The sequence below is a fragment of the Lissotriton vulgaris genome, chromosome 2_1 (genome assembly GCF_964263255.1).
Source record: "Lissotriton vulgaris chromosome 2_1, aLisVul1.2, whole genome shotgun sequence".
Taxonomy (NCBI): Eukaryota; Metazoa; Chordata; class Amphibia; order Caudata; family Salamandridae; genus Lissotriton; species Lissotriton vulgaris.
In genome coordinates this window covers 1,316,537,300-1,316,552,096 of record NC_141687.1, presented here as the reverse complement: position 1 = coordinate 1,316,552,096, position 14,797 = coordinate 1,316,537,300, and the positions used below count along the sequence as shown (strand labels likewise).

The 14,797-nt window shown below is 48.3% G+C and overlaps 1 protein-coding gene across 1 annotated transcript in view; it reads left to right on the top strand.

Annotated features, from left to right (window-relative positions):
- The window catches only part of LOC147732555 (uncharacterized), a 237,069-nt gene extending 222,630 nt beyond the window's left edge, over positions 1-14,439 (top strand). Inside the window, exons 10-13 of the mRNA XM_086954281.1 lie at positions 3,189-3,218; positions 12,039-12,092; positions 14,115-14,132; positions 14,362-14,439. Coding sequence (XP_086810407.1) covers positions 3,189-3,218; positions 12,039-12,092; positions 14,115-14,132; positions 14,362-14,439 — 180 coding nt within the window. The remainder of the gene's footprint in view (positions 1-3,188; positions 3,219-12,038; positions 12,093-14,114; positions 14,133-14,361) is intronic.
- The last annotated feature ends 358 nt before the right edge of the window (positions 14,440-14,797 follow it).

Below are 14,797 nucleotides of genomic sequence, written 5' to 3'. Positions count from 1 at the left end.
ACCTGTCGTTCTTGTGAAAGCCCATTGCAAAAAACAACTGAATTTCTCAAAATACGCACAAGAAATGGAGCAACCCATTGGCATACATTTATCCATGTAATAGCGACCCTGAAACATGAAACCAAGAAGACGCTGATCATCTGGGTGTACCGGGAGCAACCGGAACGCTGACTCGATATCTGATTTACCCATCAGCGCCCCGGGCCCTAGGCGATTCAAAATGGCGACGGCCTCATCGAAAGATGCGTACCGCACCGAACAAACTCCCGGGTCGATCGCATCGTTCACCGAAAGACCCCTCGGAGCTGACAAATTATGTATCAACCTGAATTCCCCCGGATCTTTTTTTTGGGGACTACACCCAGGGGTGAACAAACAAAACTAGCCACTGGCGGAGTGTCATATGGTCCAGCAACCCGACCTCGGGCCACCTCCTTACCAATCTTTGCTTGTACCACCGCCGCATTCTGCTGCACCGATAGTTGGTTCTTACATAGTGCTTCACCCTGAAAATCCCCCGCCGGGATGCGGAAACCATATGAGAAACCATCTCGCAACACCCCAGCGGAGATATGATCTGGGTATTCGTTCAGCCAAGGGATCAGTGCCATGATATCAACCGGAGTAGGTAGAGGCGCCCCTTGGACTCTTTCAGACCTGCTTGGTGCCTCCTCTACTCCCCGTATCACTAGCCTTGGTTCTGCACGTAATCTCAGAGTGCGAGGACTGCCCACATCCCGAACATTCGTGCCTGAACTTACAAGAACCCTGTGGCCTGGTACATTTTCCTCTGTTGAAGCTCCAGCAGACCCCTTTCTTACCTGAGCTGCCACTATTCTTTGAGTTCCGGTCATTACTGGGACCTGCCCGAAAGGGCGTCCCTGACAAATAGCGGGAATACTCAACCCCATCACCCCCCAACGATGGTGACTTCCCAACGCCAGGTTTTTCCATTTTTTGCCATGAAATGGAGTCAAAACAATCCCACGTCAGGGATGAATCGTGCTCCTTGGATTTACGAAATATATTATCATACGAAAACCATTGATTACCCCATAAGTTTCATAAAATTCCATGATACGTGTCTGGTAGACGGCCAATTCTCCCAACAATTCGGGCCTACGTTCGCCCATAATTGCAATGAACATTCCAAACGCTCTGCCCCAATTGCCTATTGATTCATCAACTCTGAAACCGGCCATCCTGGCTCGCCATACACTAGGATGCAGAAACTCTTTTTGATTTTTTACATGCTCGATCTCGTAGTGATCGGTCAACAAGGAAAACATGTTCACATATTTGTCTGCCCATATCCTCTCTTTCACCTCGATCGGGATATGCTGAACAATTTTTTCCCTCCTTGAAGGTATCGATCCTTCCCCCACCATCGGCAATGGCTGCTTACCTGTACCTGCCGTCGTAACTGTAGACCCCGTCGTACCAACGCCCGATCCTGGTTGACCCACGGGAGCCTGCGGGGAAACAAAAGGACAAGGTGCTTTTGCGGCATCTCGGGATTGCCGCAACTGCCTCATTATTAGTTTGGCCTCCTCGGCCGTGTCCCCCGGAGCAACAGAACCCTCGTTGTTTCTGCCCAACCATGCCGCCAGCTGGGCGGCCAACTCCGGTGGCATATCCCCTTCGTTCACAGGGGTAACTACGACAGGGATCGGCTGCCCTGCGTCGGGAATCGGCACGGGAGCCTCCACCGGTCTGGGAGGGCTCGCCGGGGGAGCCTCCGGAACTGGAACCTCGTCTCCATTTGCCCTGTTCCTGGCCCTCTTTCCTCTCCCGGCAGGGACCACCCCTGGCAATGCTGGCCCAATGATTCTTTTAGGCCGGCCCGTACCGTCCCTGGCCGCCATTTTCTTCTTCATCTCCGCCATGTCCTTCACCAGCATACGGAGCATTTGCTCGGTGCTAACCTTCTTTCCGACCCTCTTGCCCGGCATTTTCCTCACGATAGATGAAAGGTCCTGGACAAGGCTTCTAGCGCTAAAAGAGAAAACAGAGAAATTACAAATTTCAAAATTGGCTCTTCGTTCCGTCTCGAGCTCACGTGTAATGAGGAGGTGCAGCTTCAGAGCACAGGAACAAGAGGATGCTTCCTTGGCTTGTCGCTCCTTTTATCCTTCTTCGGGCGGGCGTAGACCCTCCTCCACTCCGCCCCCCGGGCGTGGCTGGCGGTGTCGGTGTCTAGGACAACCCTCTCTTGGGCGGGAAAAGGCGCGCCCCAGCTACGCCGCTTCGGGCATACCAGCCGGGACACGCCTCCCGCCCAAAATGGTTTCCCGGGGGGGATCGGGGTACTCCACCATACGTTCGGGGGGACCGAGTGGTCGCCCCTTTCCATTCTACTATTAGACAATGTGATGACATGGCTGTGGAGGTGCTCGCGTTAGCCACTGAGTGGGTGAATGTACCTTTGAGGTTCTCCGCTAGGCTAGTCAATGAATGACAAACAGCTGTATTTTAACTGTTGCTAATTCACAGCCATTGAGCACCAATACACTCGATTTTTAAACTGGGGAATGGTGTTCCTCAAGCATCAACCCACCTGCCATTCAATGTCAATGTGTTTCAGAGCCACTAGCAGGAAAGCTAGCACTATGAGGAGCACCAGCATTCCTTGCTAGGCCTAGTCGTCCCACTATAAAGTGCAAGAACCTTTGCTGTACTAAGGGATTCAATAATATGCACATGTCCCTACTCACTCTAGCACAAGTATAAACATACTTATTCTGCGCATTGACGATCAACTTTTTTGTGACAAACTCAAACCTCTTAATTTTGTTGTATTGTAAATTTTCATTGGTTTTCTCAACAATTGTCACTTAAGCTTCCCCTACTTAACATGCTTTTCAAGTCAAAGTATAATGATCATGTCTCCAATTTTGCACAAGAATGGTACACTGTTAAACACAACTTCCACTTCCATTACTCTTATCAATGCTTTCAACAGGTTTGTATCTGCTCCTTTGCAAACATTATTCCCGTTTAATCATAAGTTTATATTGATTCTACTTAGTGGATGTGGATTATATTTGGCATTCTTACTCATGGTCATTGCATAATTAAAAGTTTAGCAATTTTAGGGAATAAGCTTAAATGGGGGAGGAAAGTATAGCACATGAAATATATGTTTTCATTGTAGGATTCTATTTTCTGACTTTCTTTTCTCTTTAAAGATTCCAGTTCCGGTAAAGGGGAAATCAAAAGTAAGCATTTTTAAACATCATATAGTATTGTATTGTATGATTTTGTTGTAAATGTATAGTGTCTTTAATTCAATCTGTGTGCCACAGAAGTGCCTACCGAAATAGAAAAGAAGCTACACAATATAGGGAGTATTGCTAGGAGGATGTTTTTTTGTTTTATCCAAATATGGGAAGTGTGTTCTATCTTGTGGGCTGTTCACTGAGGTGTGCTTATTGTGTTATTTGAGAGAGCGCCTGGCAGTGTGATAGATGGGAGTATGTGAGAGAGAAAACAAATGATAATTACAGTAACGACTTCCCAGCTTAGCCTACCCTGCTGTAGGACGTTGTCTGACTATAGATCGAAATCGAGGGTAATCATAGAAGGTGAGTAATCCTAAAAGCAATTTGTGCCAGACAGAGTTTTTTTTTTTTTTAAACAAAAGATCTTTATTGTTAGCAAAGCCATTGACATCATCACACGTATCATACAAGCATGGTGTACATCCGCATATAGTACCAAAATCACGTAGGTAGCAAATTGTTAGTTCGTACACAGCCTTTTAGCCGGCATCCCGGAGGCCCGGCGGCGAGGTAATGCATTAATAGTATAACTGTGTCTTTTAGGTGGTTATATCGCAAACTACGTGCAGGTGCGGTGTGTCAACTGGCAATCAACTTCTGCAATCGCGATTAATTGATCTAACATTGAGGCGAGATCAAGAGAAACAGTTCCCGCCAAACTCCCACCCCACCCTCTAGAGTGTGTCTGTGTGTCTGCCTTCCCTGTCCCAACTAACATGTCCCCGTGTGTGCCTACTCTGTGTCCAGTGCCCATCCCCCCATAGTAGACAGTCCTCCCTCAGCAGCCTCCCACCATCTCAACCCTGGGTTCTACGCAGCCGTCCCCACTTAACTCGGAGCAGTCCCACCCCTACCCTCTCTCGTATCACAGTGAACATTGTCAGGGCCTAACTCCTCCAGTCTATCTTGCAGTTCCACCGCCTCGGAGGTGTCAGATCTGTCCTCCTCACCTTTCTGTAAGTGCTCTTTGTAAAGATCCCAGAAATTCTTGGGCCTACTTCTGGGCGGGAGCAGGTCGCTATACAGTTCTGTCTGAGTGCAGCAATACTGTAGATCCCTCATCCATCTAGTTTTTGTGGGTAGGGGCCCTCGCATCCAGCAAGCCGCAACCACTCTTCTTGCCAACAGCAGAGCCATGTCCACCAGGCGACGCAGACCTGGGGCTAGAGGCTTAGAGTAACCGATAAGCGCGAGGGCAGGAGTGCGTGGCAGGGGTTCCCCCAGAATCTGATCAAGTTCTGCAAATACGTCCCCCCAGAATGCGTGCACCCCAGGACATAACCATGCCAAGTGGAAAAAGTCTGCCACCATTGTCCGGCAGCGCTCGCATTCAGCTGTGGGACGGAGGCCATAGCGGGGAAGACGTTCAGGAGTATAGTACACCCGCTGTAGATATTTGAAATGCACCAGACGGTGCCTGCCGTTCAAGGAGATCTTACGCGTGCTGGAGCAGCAGTATCGCCACATCCCGTCGTCTATGGGGGATTGAAAGTCAGCCTGCCTTAGACGGCTGCTGCGTCACACCCAGCTTGTTAAGCTGCGAAATGAGCTTCGCCGGTGAGGTGGATTTAAGTACATAGGTAAGTTCCTGGATCTCCTCCGGTTCCTCCAGGTCTGAGCCCAGTATTTCACGGAACGCCGATTGGAGCCTGTGATATTGGAATTTCTGTAGCAGGGTGTGGCCTGCCTCAGTGGCAGTCAACTGGTCCCAGGTTTTAAGTTTGCCATCCGCGAACAGGTCTTCCATTCTTACTACGCCAAGAGACCGCAAGGCTTTAATCACTCCTTTTTCCCCCAGGGGATCAAGCCAGAGGGCCCACTCCACAGGTAGCAGTGGGGAGTATAGTAATGCACAGCTACGAGAACTCACTAAGCAGTTCCAGGCATGGTTGGTCGCTTTCAGCGAGTCTATCTGACCAACCGCGCGGTCCGTGGGCAGGCAAACAGTGGCGGGCAGAGAAAGCAGGTCCTCAAACAACCGCTCCAATATGAGGTGCGGGGTCCGAGCATCACCATGTACCCACGAGTGTAGATGCGATGCCTGTGCGACCCTATAGTAGCGTTCTAGGTCCGGTGCTCCCAGTCCCCCCATCTCGCAGGGGAGAGTCAGAGTCGTCCATCGGACCCTAGGCTGCTTGCCACCCCAAGCCAGCCGCACCATTACTTTGGTAAGTTGCCGAAAGAAGACCTTCGATAATACCATAGGCAAATTCAGGAATAGAAACAGGAAACGGGGAAGTACCACCATTTTCATTAATGCGATCCTGCCCGAAAGGGAGAGCGGGAGCCTGATCCAATTATCCACGTCATCAACTAGTTTGCTATAGGCCACCCCGTAATTTTCCCGGATGAGGATCTCAGGATCCGTATGAAGCCGAATACCCAGGTAGCGAACCGAGTCGGAGGACCACTGCAATGGGTACTCCATAGCGAACGGTCGTGTCACCGGGGTGAGCGGGAATGCGATCGACTTATCCCAGTTCACTTTCAGGCCCGACAATGAGCCGAAGCGAACCACCTCGCGTAGCACCGCGGCCAGGTTGACCTCTGGGTCTCTAACGTACAGTAACGTATCGTCTGCATAAGTCGATATCCCTATTTTATAGGTGGGGAAGCTAATACCCTCCAGGCTGTGGTACTCTCGTATGGCACACGCCAGAGGCTCCGCCACCAGTGCATAAAGCAACGGCGACAGGGGGCAGCCCTGTCGCGTGCCCCTCCCAATGTATATCGGCTCCGTCACCCTATCTCCCAGTCGCAACCTGGCAGAGGGTCGATGGTACAACGCCCCAATCTGCTGCAGGAACGGCTCACCTAGACCCAGTTTCCGCAGCACACGTACCATGAAAGGCCACTCAACCGAGTCGAACGCCTTTTCCATGTCGAGGAAGATTGCCAGCACGCTATTCTCCTGCCTGACATGCTGCATTGCGCCTAGCACGGTGCGTATGTTGTAAGTCAGGTTCCTGCACGGGACAAATCCGGATTGCTCCGGAGCGACCAGTCCAGGCACCAGTAAGGCCAGTCGAGTGGCAATGACCTTAGCATAAATCTTGGCATCGACATTGAGCAGGCTGAGTGGTCTGTACGAGCCGCAAAGATCAGGCGGTTTTCCCAGTTTAGGTATGGTAATGAGCAGCGCTTCGCGCATAGTAGTCGGCATTTCGCCATTCTCACAGATGGCATCAAATAGAGCGACCAAGTGTGGCAGCAGCAAGTCCTTAAAGGCTTTGTAAAAACTAACCGTGAGGCCATCCGAGCCCGGCGCACTTCCCGATCGCATACTCGCTAGTGCCTCTAATATTTCGTCCTGGTGGAAGGGGGCCATCAAGAATTCTCTATCCGAGTTCTTGAGGAACGGCATGGCAATGTGATCCAAGTAGTCTTCCATCTCGCTCTCCACTCCCTGCGTCTTGGACTGGTATAAATCTGCGTAGTATCTCCTGAAGGTCTCTAGTATCTGATCTTCATCCGTTACTGTGTCTCCCTCCGGAGTCCTCAGCTCCTCAACGACCAGTGGGCGTCTAGTGCTGCGGACCATGCGTGCCAGCAGCGCGCCGGCCTTTCCCCCTCCCCGTACTGTCTAGCTGTGGCATATTTGCCCATATAGAGGACCTCCCTGTCTGCCAGCGCCTGAAACTCGGACAAAAGTTGGGTGGTCGCCGGCCCTTCCGCGTCGCCGCCTGACTGCAGTCGCCTAGCCTCAAGCTCCGCTATCCTATTCTCCAGAGTAGTGAGATCCCGTCTAATGGCGCGTAACACACTCGAATGTTTCGACATTGCCACCCCCCTGATGTAGACCTTAAAGGCCTCCCAGACCGTAAAGAAGTCGTCCACTGTGCCTATGTTTGTCGCAAAGTATTGTTCTATGTCTTCAGCGAGCTCCCCCCTGAATGCCTCATCCAGCAACGCAAAAGGCGGGAACCTCCATGTGAAGGCCGGGATCCCCTTTCTGGGTGTTACGAGGTGTAAAAGAATAGGGCAGTAGTCCGAGAGTGTGCGTGGAAGGACCTCGCATGCGCTAATGTTACCAAGTACCAGGGGGGGCGCCAACCAGTAGTCTATCCTAGTATGGACATCGTGGAATGCCGAGTAATGTGTAAAACCACCCTTCGTTGGATGTCTCTCCCTCCAAACATCTACCAAGTCAGATTTGATCATTTCAGCCGCCATATATGAGGCCGAGGCCACAGGGCGCCGAATAGTGCCCGCAGAACGGTCCATAGATGGGTCGAACACAAAGTTAAAGTCCCCGCCCCACAACATCCAAGGCTGTGCATGTGTTCTGGCAAGAGCGGACAGTGTCGTGTAGAATTCAGGGTGGTCATAATTAGGGCCATAAACATTCACTACCAACAGGTCCAGACCCCTACCCACACATCTCGCCAGGACATACCTGCCTTCCGGGCCAGAGTGTACAGGGATGAGCCGCAGCTGTGACGAGGGATTGGCCCAAATTAACACCCCACGGGCATGTGTCGTGAATCCCGCGGCAACTATGTTCCCAGCCAGCCCCCTGGATTTTAGCATTCTGCTGGAGAGTGGCAAGTGCGTTTCCTGCAACAAGGCAATGTCTACATGATGTCTACTGAGAGAGATAGCTAAGGACCTTCCTTACTTTACGGAAATCGTTCAGGCCCCGCAATTTCCATGTCATCAGGTTCAGCTTATTCGGGGCACTTGTATGCAAATTCGGCGTAACATTAGCCATTACCAGGGTTCACTTGTGTATAATCATCGAGGATGAGCAAATCCGGACACAGCAGTTCACTTAATCTCAAAGCCGCCAGCCGGCGCTTCTGTACTAGTGTAGCACCACACTGCAGTTCACACTCCGCATTGTCAAACCACACAAACAACCCCAAGCAACAACTCTCCCCAACAGACCAAACCCCAGTTCCCGCCCCTAGAGCACCAACCCACCCACAGCCGACCTCCCCCAACCTGGTCAGACAGGCCCCTAGGACCCCCCCCCATGTACCCTCAACAGGTGTAGTGTCTAATAGTCCAACACTAACCCCTCGAAAAGTGAGACAACCAAAGGCACCGGGGCAGAGCGCGCCAATATAGTACACCACGAACTGTTCCGAAGTAATGTCTGAACAGCGCTCCCTTCCAGCCCCACTTGTATTTCAGTGCCCTTCGGATATCAAGAGTTATAGCTCTCTCCCACCCAGACTGGCCCCCCCAAGCCTGCCTCGTTTGTCCAGGGTACTCTCCCCCGTTACTTCCAACACCTTACCATCAGTGCACGAGGCCAGTGTTCAATCAATGTCCGGACCCCCGATCAATAAGCCCCAGCGAGGCGAACGTAGGCCCCCCGCGCCTCTTCAAACTTCAAACTTGTAGTCCCCGTGTTGCCAGGGTCCATGGACTGCCTCAGGGGAAGAGTGTCTAGCCACACTACAGCTGCCCCTAGTCCTGGTCTTCCAGGTTCGATGTCGAGCCGGTTTCGTCATCTTGGCCACGCCGGGCCTCCTTCCGCTCCCGCGTCCAAGTCTTCAGGGACTTATGAAGTTCCTTAGGGTCCGTGAAATAATACGACCTCCCACCGGTATTGATTCGAAGCTTGGCGGGATACATCATCGCATAGTCCAGGCCCAGCGTTCGGAGTTGTTTCTTATATGGCGCAAACTGTCGCCTTTCTTCCTGCACCCTGGCTGTAAAGTCCGGATCGAGGGAGATATCCATGCCCTCATGTTGTAGTTTGCCTTTCTCCCTCGCCACTCGCAAAGCAGTGTCTCTGTCGCGATAGTTAAGCAGTTTCGCAATAATGGGGAGAGGAGGTGCGCCAGGCTTAGGCTGTGGGCCCAACGTGCGATGCGCGCGTTCCACAATGAACATGGGGGAAAAGACCTCTTCACCCAGTAGCAATTTCAGCAGTTTCTCCACGTACAACTCCATTTTCCCCGTTTGCGTGGTTTCCGCCACTCCTGTGATACGGAGATTGGATCTGCGTGATCGCGCCTCCAAGTCCTCTGTCTTGTCCCTGATAACCATCAGGAGTCTATCAAACTGCTTTCTTTCTTTGTCCCACTCCGTTTGGGCCTCCTCAGCTTCAGTGAGTCGGCGCTCCGCCATGTCTAGGCGCTCCGCATGCTTGTCCACGCGCTCCGCCATTCGATCCATGCGGTAGGACAGAGCGTCTATCTTGGTGCCCACCGAGGCAATGCTATCCTGAATGCCCTTCTCCATTGCCGCCAACATGTCCCGGAGCTCCGTGGTTGCCGGGGCCGACGCCGCAGCCCCCTTCGGCGATGTGTCCGGCGCCGCCACCTCCGACCTTTTCGGCCGACGCCGTTCAAAGGAGATCTTCCCCTGGGTTGCGTCGTTCTTCCCCATCGCAGTCTCCAACGTGTGACAATGCAGAACAGGGGAGCAGACCGATCATGCAGTTTCGGGATCTTCGCAGGCAGTCGAAGTACTGCCGCCAGTTTTCGAGTGTCCGATGCGCCCAAGATGGCGTCTGCAGTGTCGAGCGGAACCCTTCCGTTCACTTCTGCAAGTCTCGAAACCTCCCAGCCCAGGAGTTAGCCAGTTCCACGATTCCAATCCCAGTCAACCTCGCCCCCTACTTGGATAGGAGAGGTCGGTAGAGCAGTACGTCGTAGCGGGGGATCGGACAGGTTATTGCATCGAGCCGGTGGCCACCCCACCTCGTGACGCAGGGCTCCGGTGTTGTTTGCTTCTCCTCTCCGCCGAGCCTCCAGGCCCTTCTATCATGGGGTTATCGCCGACTAGTAAGCAGAGGACGACTCGATCAGTGACGAAACCCAACTGCGAGGCAGCCCGCGCTCAGCCCGACCACTGCCAGTGCTGAGGCCGCACGTCCGATGACGTCGCCCGGCCTCCTCTCCATGATAGTGCGCTGCTGTCGGCCTAGTTCTTCACTGCCGTGCCGCTGGGAACAACACCCCCGAATTGTCGGGAAGGCTCGCCTGTAGTCGGCCCAAAAGTTCCTCAAAGGCAGCTGGGGGTGCCAGCAGATGTTCAAGAGCCCGCTATGGCTTGTTCGGCACAGTTAAGGATAGTTTAGCAGGATTATTCTGGGGCTATGCGAGGAGCCGAAGGCTCACGCGTCCGCCATCGACGCCGGCTCGTGCCAGACAGAGTTGCTGTGGAATGAGCTGTACTATACCAAAAAGGGCAAGACTTGGAATTGGATACAAAGCGAGTAGCATGATCTATTTCATTTTAAAATGTAGTTGTTCATTTTAATCTGTATACTGCTGATCAAATACCATCCTTGAAGGAGATAGGCTGTGGGAGAGCAGAGAAACCTGATTAAATGAAACTACACAAATTAGAAAAGGCCTAGGTTCCACCTGCTCTTCTTGGCCAATGCATTTCAGAATGTGAGCAGGGGTTCATGTCTGAAACCCCTCTCAAGTATCCAAGTTTTGCTTTCTAGGATGGTTTCCTTTACTTTTCTTTCATACTGATATGTTAAAATAAAAAGTTTTTTCTTAAACATTTTTTCATGAATGCAAATGTGAAGATTTGCTGATCTCCAAAGACTGTCTGTCCTTGCTTTTCACACCGAAATGTTGCAATTATTTAGCTTTTACAATTACTTCCACTAAAGGCGATGTCCTGTCTGATGTGACAGCAAACTGGGCAGTCAATGCATACTTTTGTCCAGCAAAGGCACAATTGCCTTCCAATTTCACTATTTTCCAAAGGCATCACTCCATGGAAGTCAAGGCCATCATGTTCAACAGTGTATCTTCTTTAGATATTCATTCCCATAATGTATCACAGGTGCACACTAAAGGTGATCAAAGCACTTATAATACCATAAGGGCCTTAGTGATTTACTTTTTTCCTGTCTGTATGTCTATATAAATCCTCTATGTCGAAAAACGAATTCTATGACGAGCCTTTAAGTTTCACTTCTAGCCAATTTACTCATTATTTTTGACTGACTCTTTCCTTGAGTTAGAGAATGTCATGAGTTGCTCACATCAGCCAGTCAGTGCATGAATGTACCTTAGAGGTTCTCCGCTAGCCCAGTCATTGGATGACAAACAGCAGTATTTTCAATGTTGGTAATTCAGTGCCATTAAGTACTGGTAAAACTGGCTTTTAAACTGGTGAATGGTTTGCCTCAAGCATCAACCCACCTGCCATTCAATGTCATAATGTGTTTCTGAGCCACAAACAGGAAAGTTAGCGCAATGACGTCAACCAGCATTCCTTCCTAGGCCTCATCTTACCACTATAAAGTGTAAGAATCACTAATGTACTGAGAGATTTACTAATATGCACATGCCCCATCTCACTCTAGCACTAGTGTAAACATACTTATTGTGTGCATTGAAGATAAACTTTTCTGTGACAAATTCAAACCTCTTATTTCTGTTGCATTGTATATTTTCATTGATTTTCTCAACAATTGTCACTTTAGCTTCCCCTACTTAACGTGCTTTCTAAGTCAAACTATAATGATCATGTCTCCAATTTTGCACAAGTATGGTACGCTGTTAAACACAGCTTCCACTTTGTTTACTCCTATCAATGCTTTCAACCGGTTTGTATCTGCCACTCTGCAAACATTATTCCCTTTTTAATCATACGTTTACATCTATTCTACTTAGTGGATATGGATTATATTTGTCATTCTTACTCATGGTCATTGCATAATTAAAACCTTAGCAATTTTAGGGAGTAAGCTTAAATGGGGGAGGAAAGTATAGCACATGAAATATATGTTTTTGTTGTAAGATTTTATTTTCTGACTTTCTTTTCTCTTCGAAGATTCCAGTTCCGGTAAAGGGGAAATCAAAAGTAAGCATTTTTGAAAATCATATAGTATTGTATTGTATGATTTTGTTTTAAATGTATAGTGCCTAAAACCCACTCTATGTGGCACAGAAGTGCCTACCGAAATAGAAAAGAAGCTACACAATATAGGGAGTACGGCTAGGAGGATGTTTTTGTTTTTGTTTTATCCAAATATGGGAAGTGTGTTACATCTTGTGGGCTGTTCACTGAGGTGTGCTTATTGTGTTATTAGAGAGAGCGCCTGGCAGTGTGATGGATGGGAGTATGTGAGAGAGAAAACAAGTGATAATTACAGTAACGACTTCCCAGCTTAGCCTACCCTGCTGTAGGACATTGTGTGACTATAGATCGTAATCGAGGGTAATCATAGAAGGTGAGTAATCCTTAAAGCAATTTGCGCCAGACAGAGATGCTGTAGAATGAGCTGTACTATACCAAGAAGGGCAAGACTGGGAATTGGAGACAAAGCGAGTAGCCATGCTCTATTTCATTTTAAAATATAGTTGTTCATTTTAATCTGTATACTGCTTATCAACTACAACCCTTGGAGGAGATAGGCTGTGGGAGAGCAGAGAAACCCGATAACATGAAACTACACAAATTAGAAAAGGCCTAGGTTCCATCTACTCCTCTTGGCCAATGCATGTCAGTATGTGAGCAGGGGTTCATGTCCGAAACCTCTCTCAAGTATCCAAGTTTTGCTTTCTAGGATGGTCTCCTTTACTTTTCTTTCATACCGATATGTTAAAATAAAAAGCATTTTTTCATAAATGCAAATTTGAAGATATGCTGATCTCCAAAGACTTTCTGTCCTTGCTTTTCACACCGAAATGTTGCAATTATTTAGCTTTTACAATTACTACTACTAAAGGCCATGTCCTGTCTGATGTGACAGCAAACCGGGCAGTCAATGCATACTTTTGTCCAGCAAAGGCACAATTGCCTTCCAATTTCACTATTTTCCAAAGGCATCGCTCTATGGCAGTCAAGGCCATCATGTTCAACAGTGTATCTTCTTTAGATATTCATTCCCATAATGTACCTCAGGTGCACCCAAAAGGTGATCAACGCACTTATAATACCATAAGGGCCTTAGTGATTTACTTTTTTTCTGTCTGTATGTCTATATAAATCTTCTGTCAAAAAACGAATATTATGACGAGCCTTTAAGTTTCACTTCTAGCCAATTTGCTCAATGTTTTCGACTGGCTCTTTCCTTGAGTTAGAGAATGTCATGAGTTGCTCACATCAGGCAGTCAGTGTGTGAATGTACCTTAGAGGTTGTACGCTAGGCTAGTTATTGGATGACACACAGCAGTATTTTCACTGTTGGTAATTCAGTGCCATTAAGTACTGATAAAACTCGCTTTTAAACTGGTGAATGGTTTGCCTCAAGCATCAACCCCCATGCCATTCAATGTCATAATGTGTTTCTGAGCCACCAACAGGAAAGCTAGCGCAATGACTTCAACCAGCATTCCTTCCTAGGCCTGATCTTACCACTATAAAGTGCAAGAATCACTAATGTACTGAGAAATTTACTAATATGCACATGACCTTTCTCACTCTAGCACTAGTGTAAACATACTTATTGTGTGCATTGAAGATAAACTTTTCTGTGCCAAATTCAAACCTCTTATTTCTGTTGTGTTGTAAATTTTCATTGGTTTTCTCAACATTTTTCACTTAAGCTTCCCCTACTTAACATGCTTTCCAACTCAAACTATAATGATCATGTCTCCAATTTTGCACAAATATGGTACGCTGTTCAACACAGCTTCCTCTTCCTTTACTCCTATCAATGCTTTCAGCAGGTTTGGATCTGCTGCTCTGCAGACATGATTGCCTTTTAGTCACGCTTTGATATCTATTCTACTCATTGAGGGTGGATTCTATTGGGCAGTCTTACTCATAGTAATTGGATAATTAAAACTATAGAAATGTTTGAGGAAAAGCTTAAATAGGGTAGGAAAGTATAGCACATGAAATATATGTGTTCATTGTAAGATTATATTTTCTGACTTTCTTTTCTCTTCTTTGATTCCTCAGGACATCACTAATTCCAAAGTAAGCATTTTCAAACATCATATCCTAGTGTTTTGTATGATTTTGAGGTAAATGTATAGTGTTTTCTACCCCTCTGTGTGGCACTGAAGTGCTTACCCAAATGGAACGTAAGCTACACAATATAGGGAGTACGGCTAGGAGGATGTTATTTTTGTTTTATACCAATATGGGAAGTGTGTTATATCTTGTGGGCTGTTCACTGAGCTGTGCTTATTGTGTTATTTGACAGGGCACTTGGCAGCGTGATGGATGGGAGTATGCGAGAGAGAAAACAAAAGATAACTACAGTAACGAGTTTCAAGCTTAGCCTACCCTGCTGTAGGATGTTTTGTGTGGGTAATCGTAGAAGGCCCAGTATTCCTAAAAGAAATTTGCGCCAGATGTAGATGCAGTGGAATGAGTTGTATTATTTAAAAACTGCAAGAATGGGAATTGGATACAAAAGCAGTAGCCATGGTCTGCTTCATTTGATAATGTATGTGTTCATTTTGTACTGTGTACTGCTGATCAAATACAACCCCTGGAGGAGGTGGGCTGTGGAAGAGCAGAGATGCCTTGTAACCTGAAACTACACACATTAGAAAAGGCCTAGGTTCAACCTACTCCTCTTGGCCAATGCATGCCAAAATGTGAGCAGGGGTTCATGTCCGAAACCCCTCTTAAGT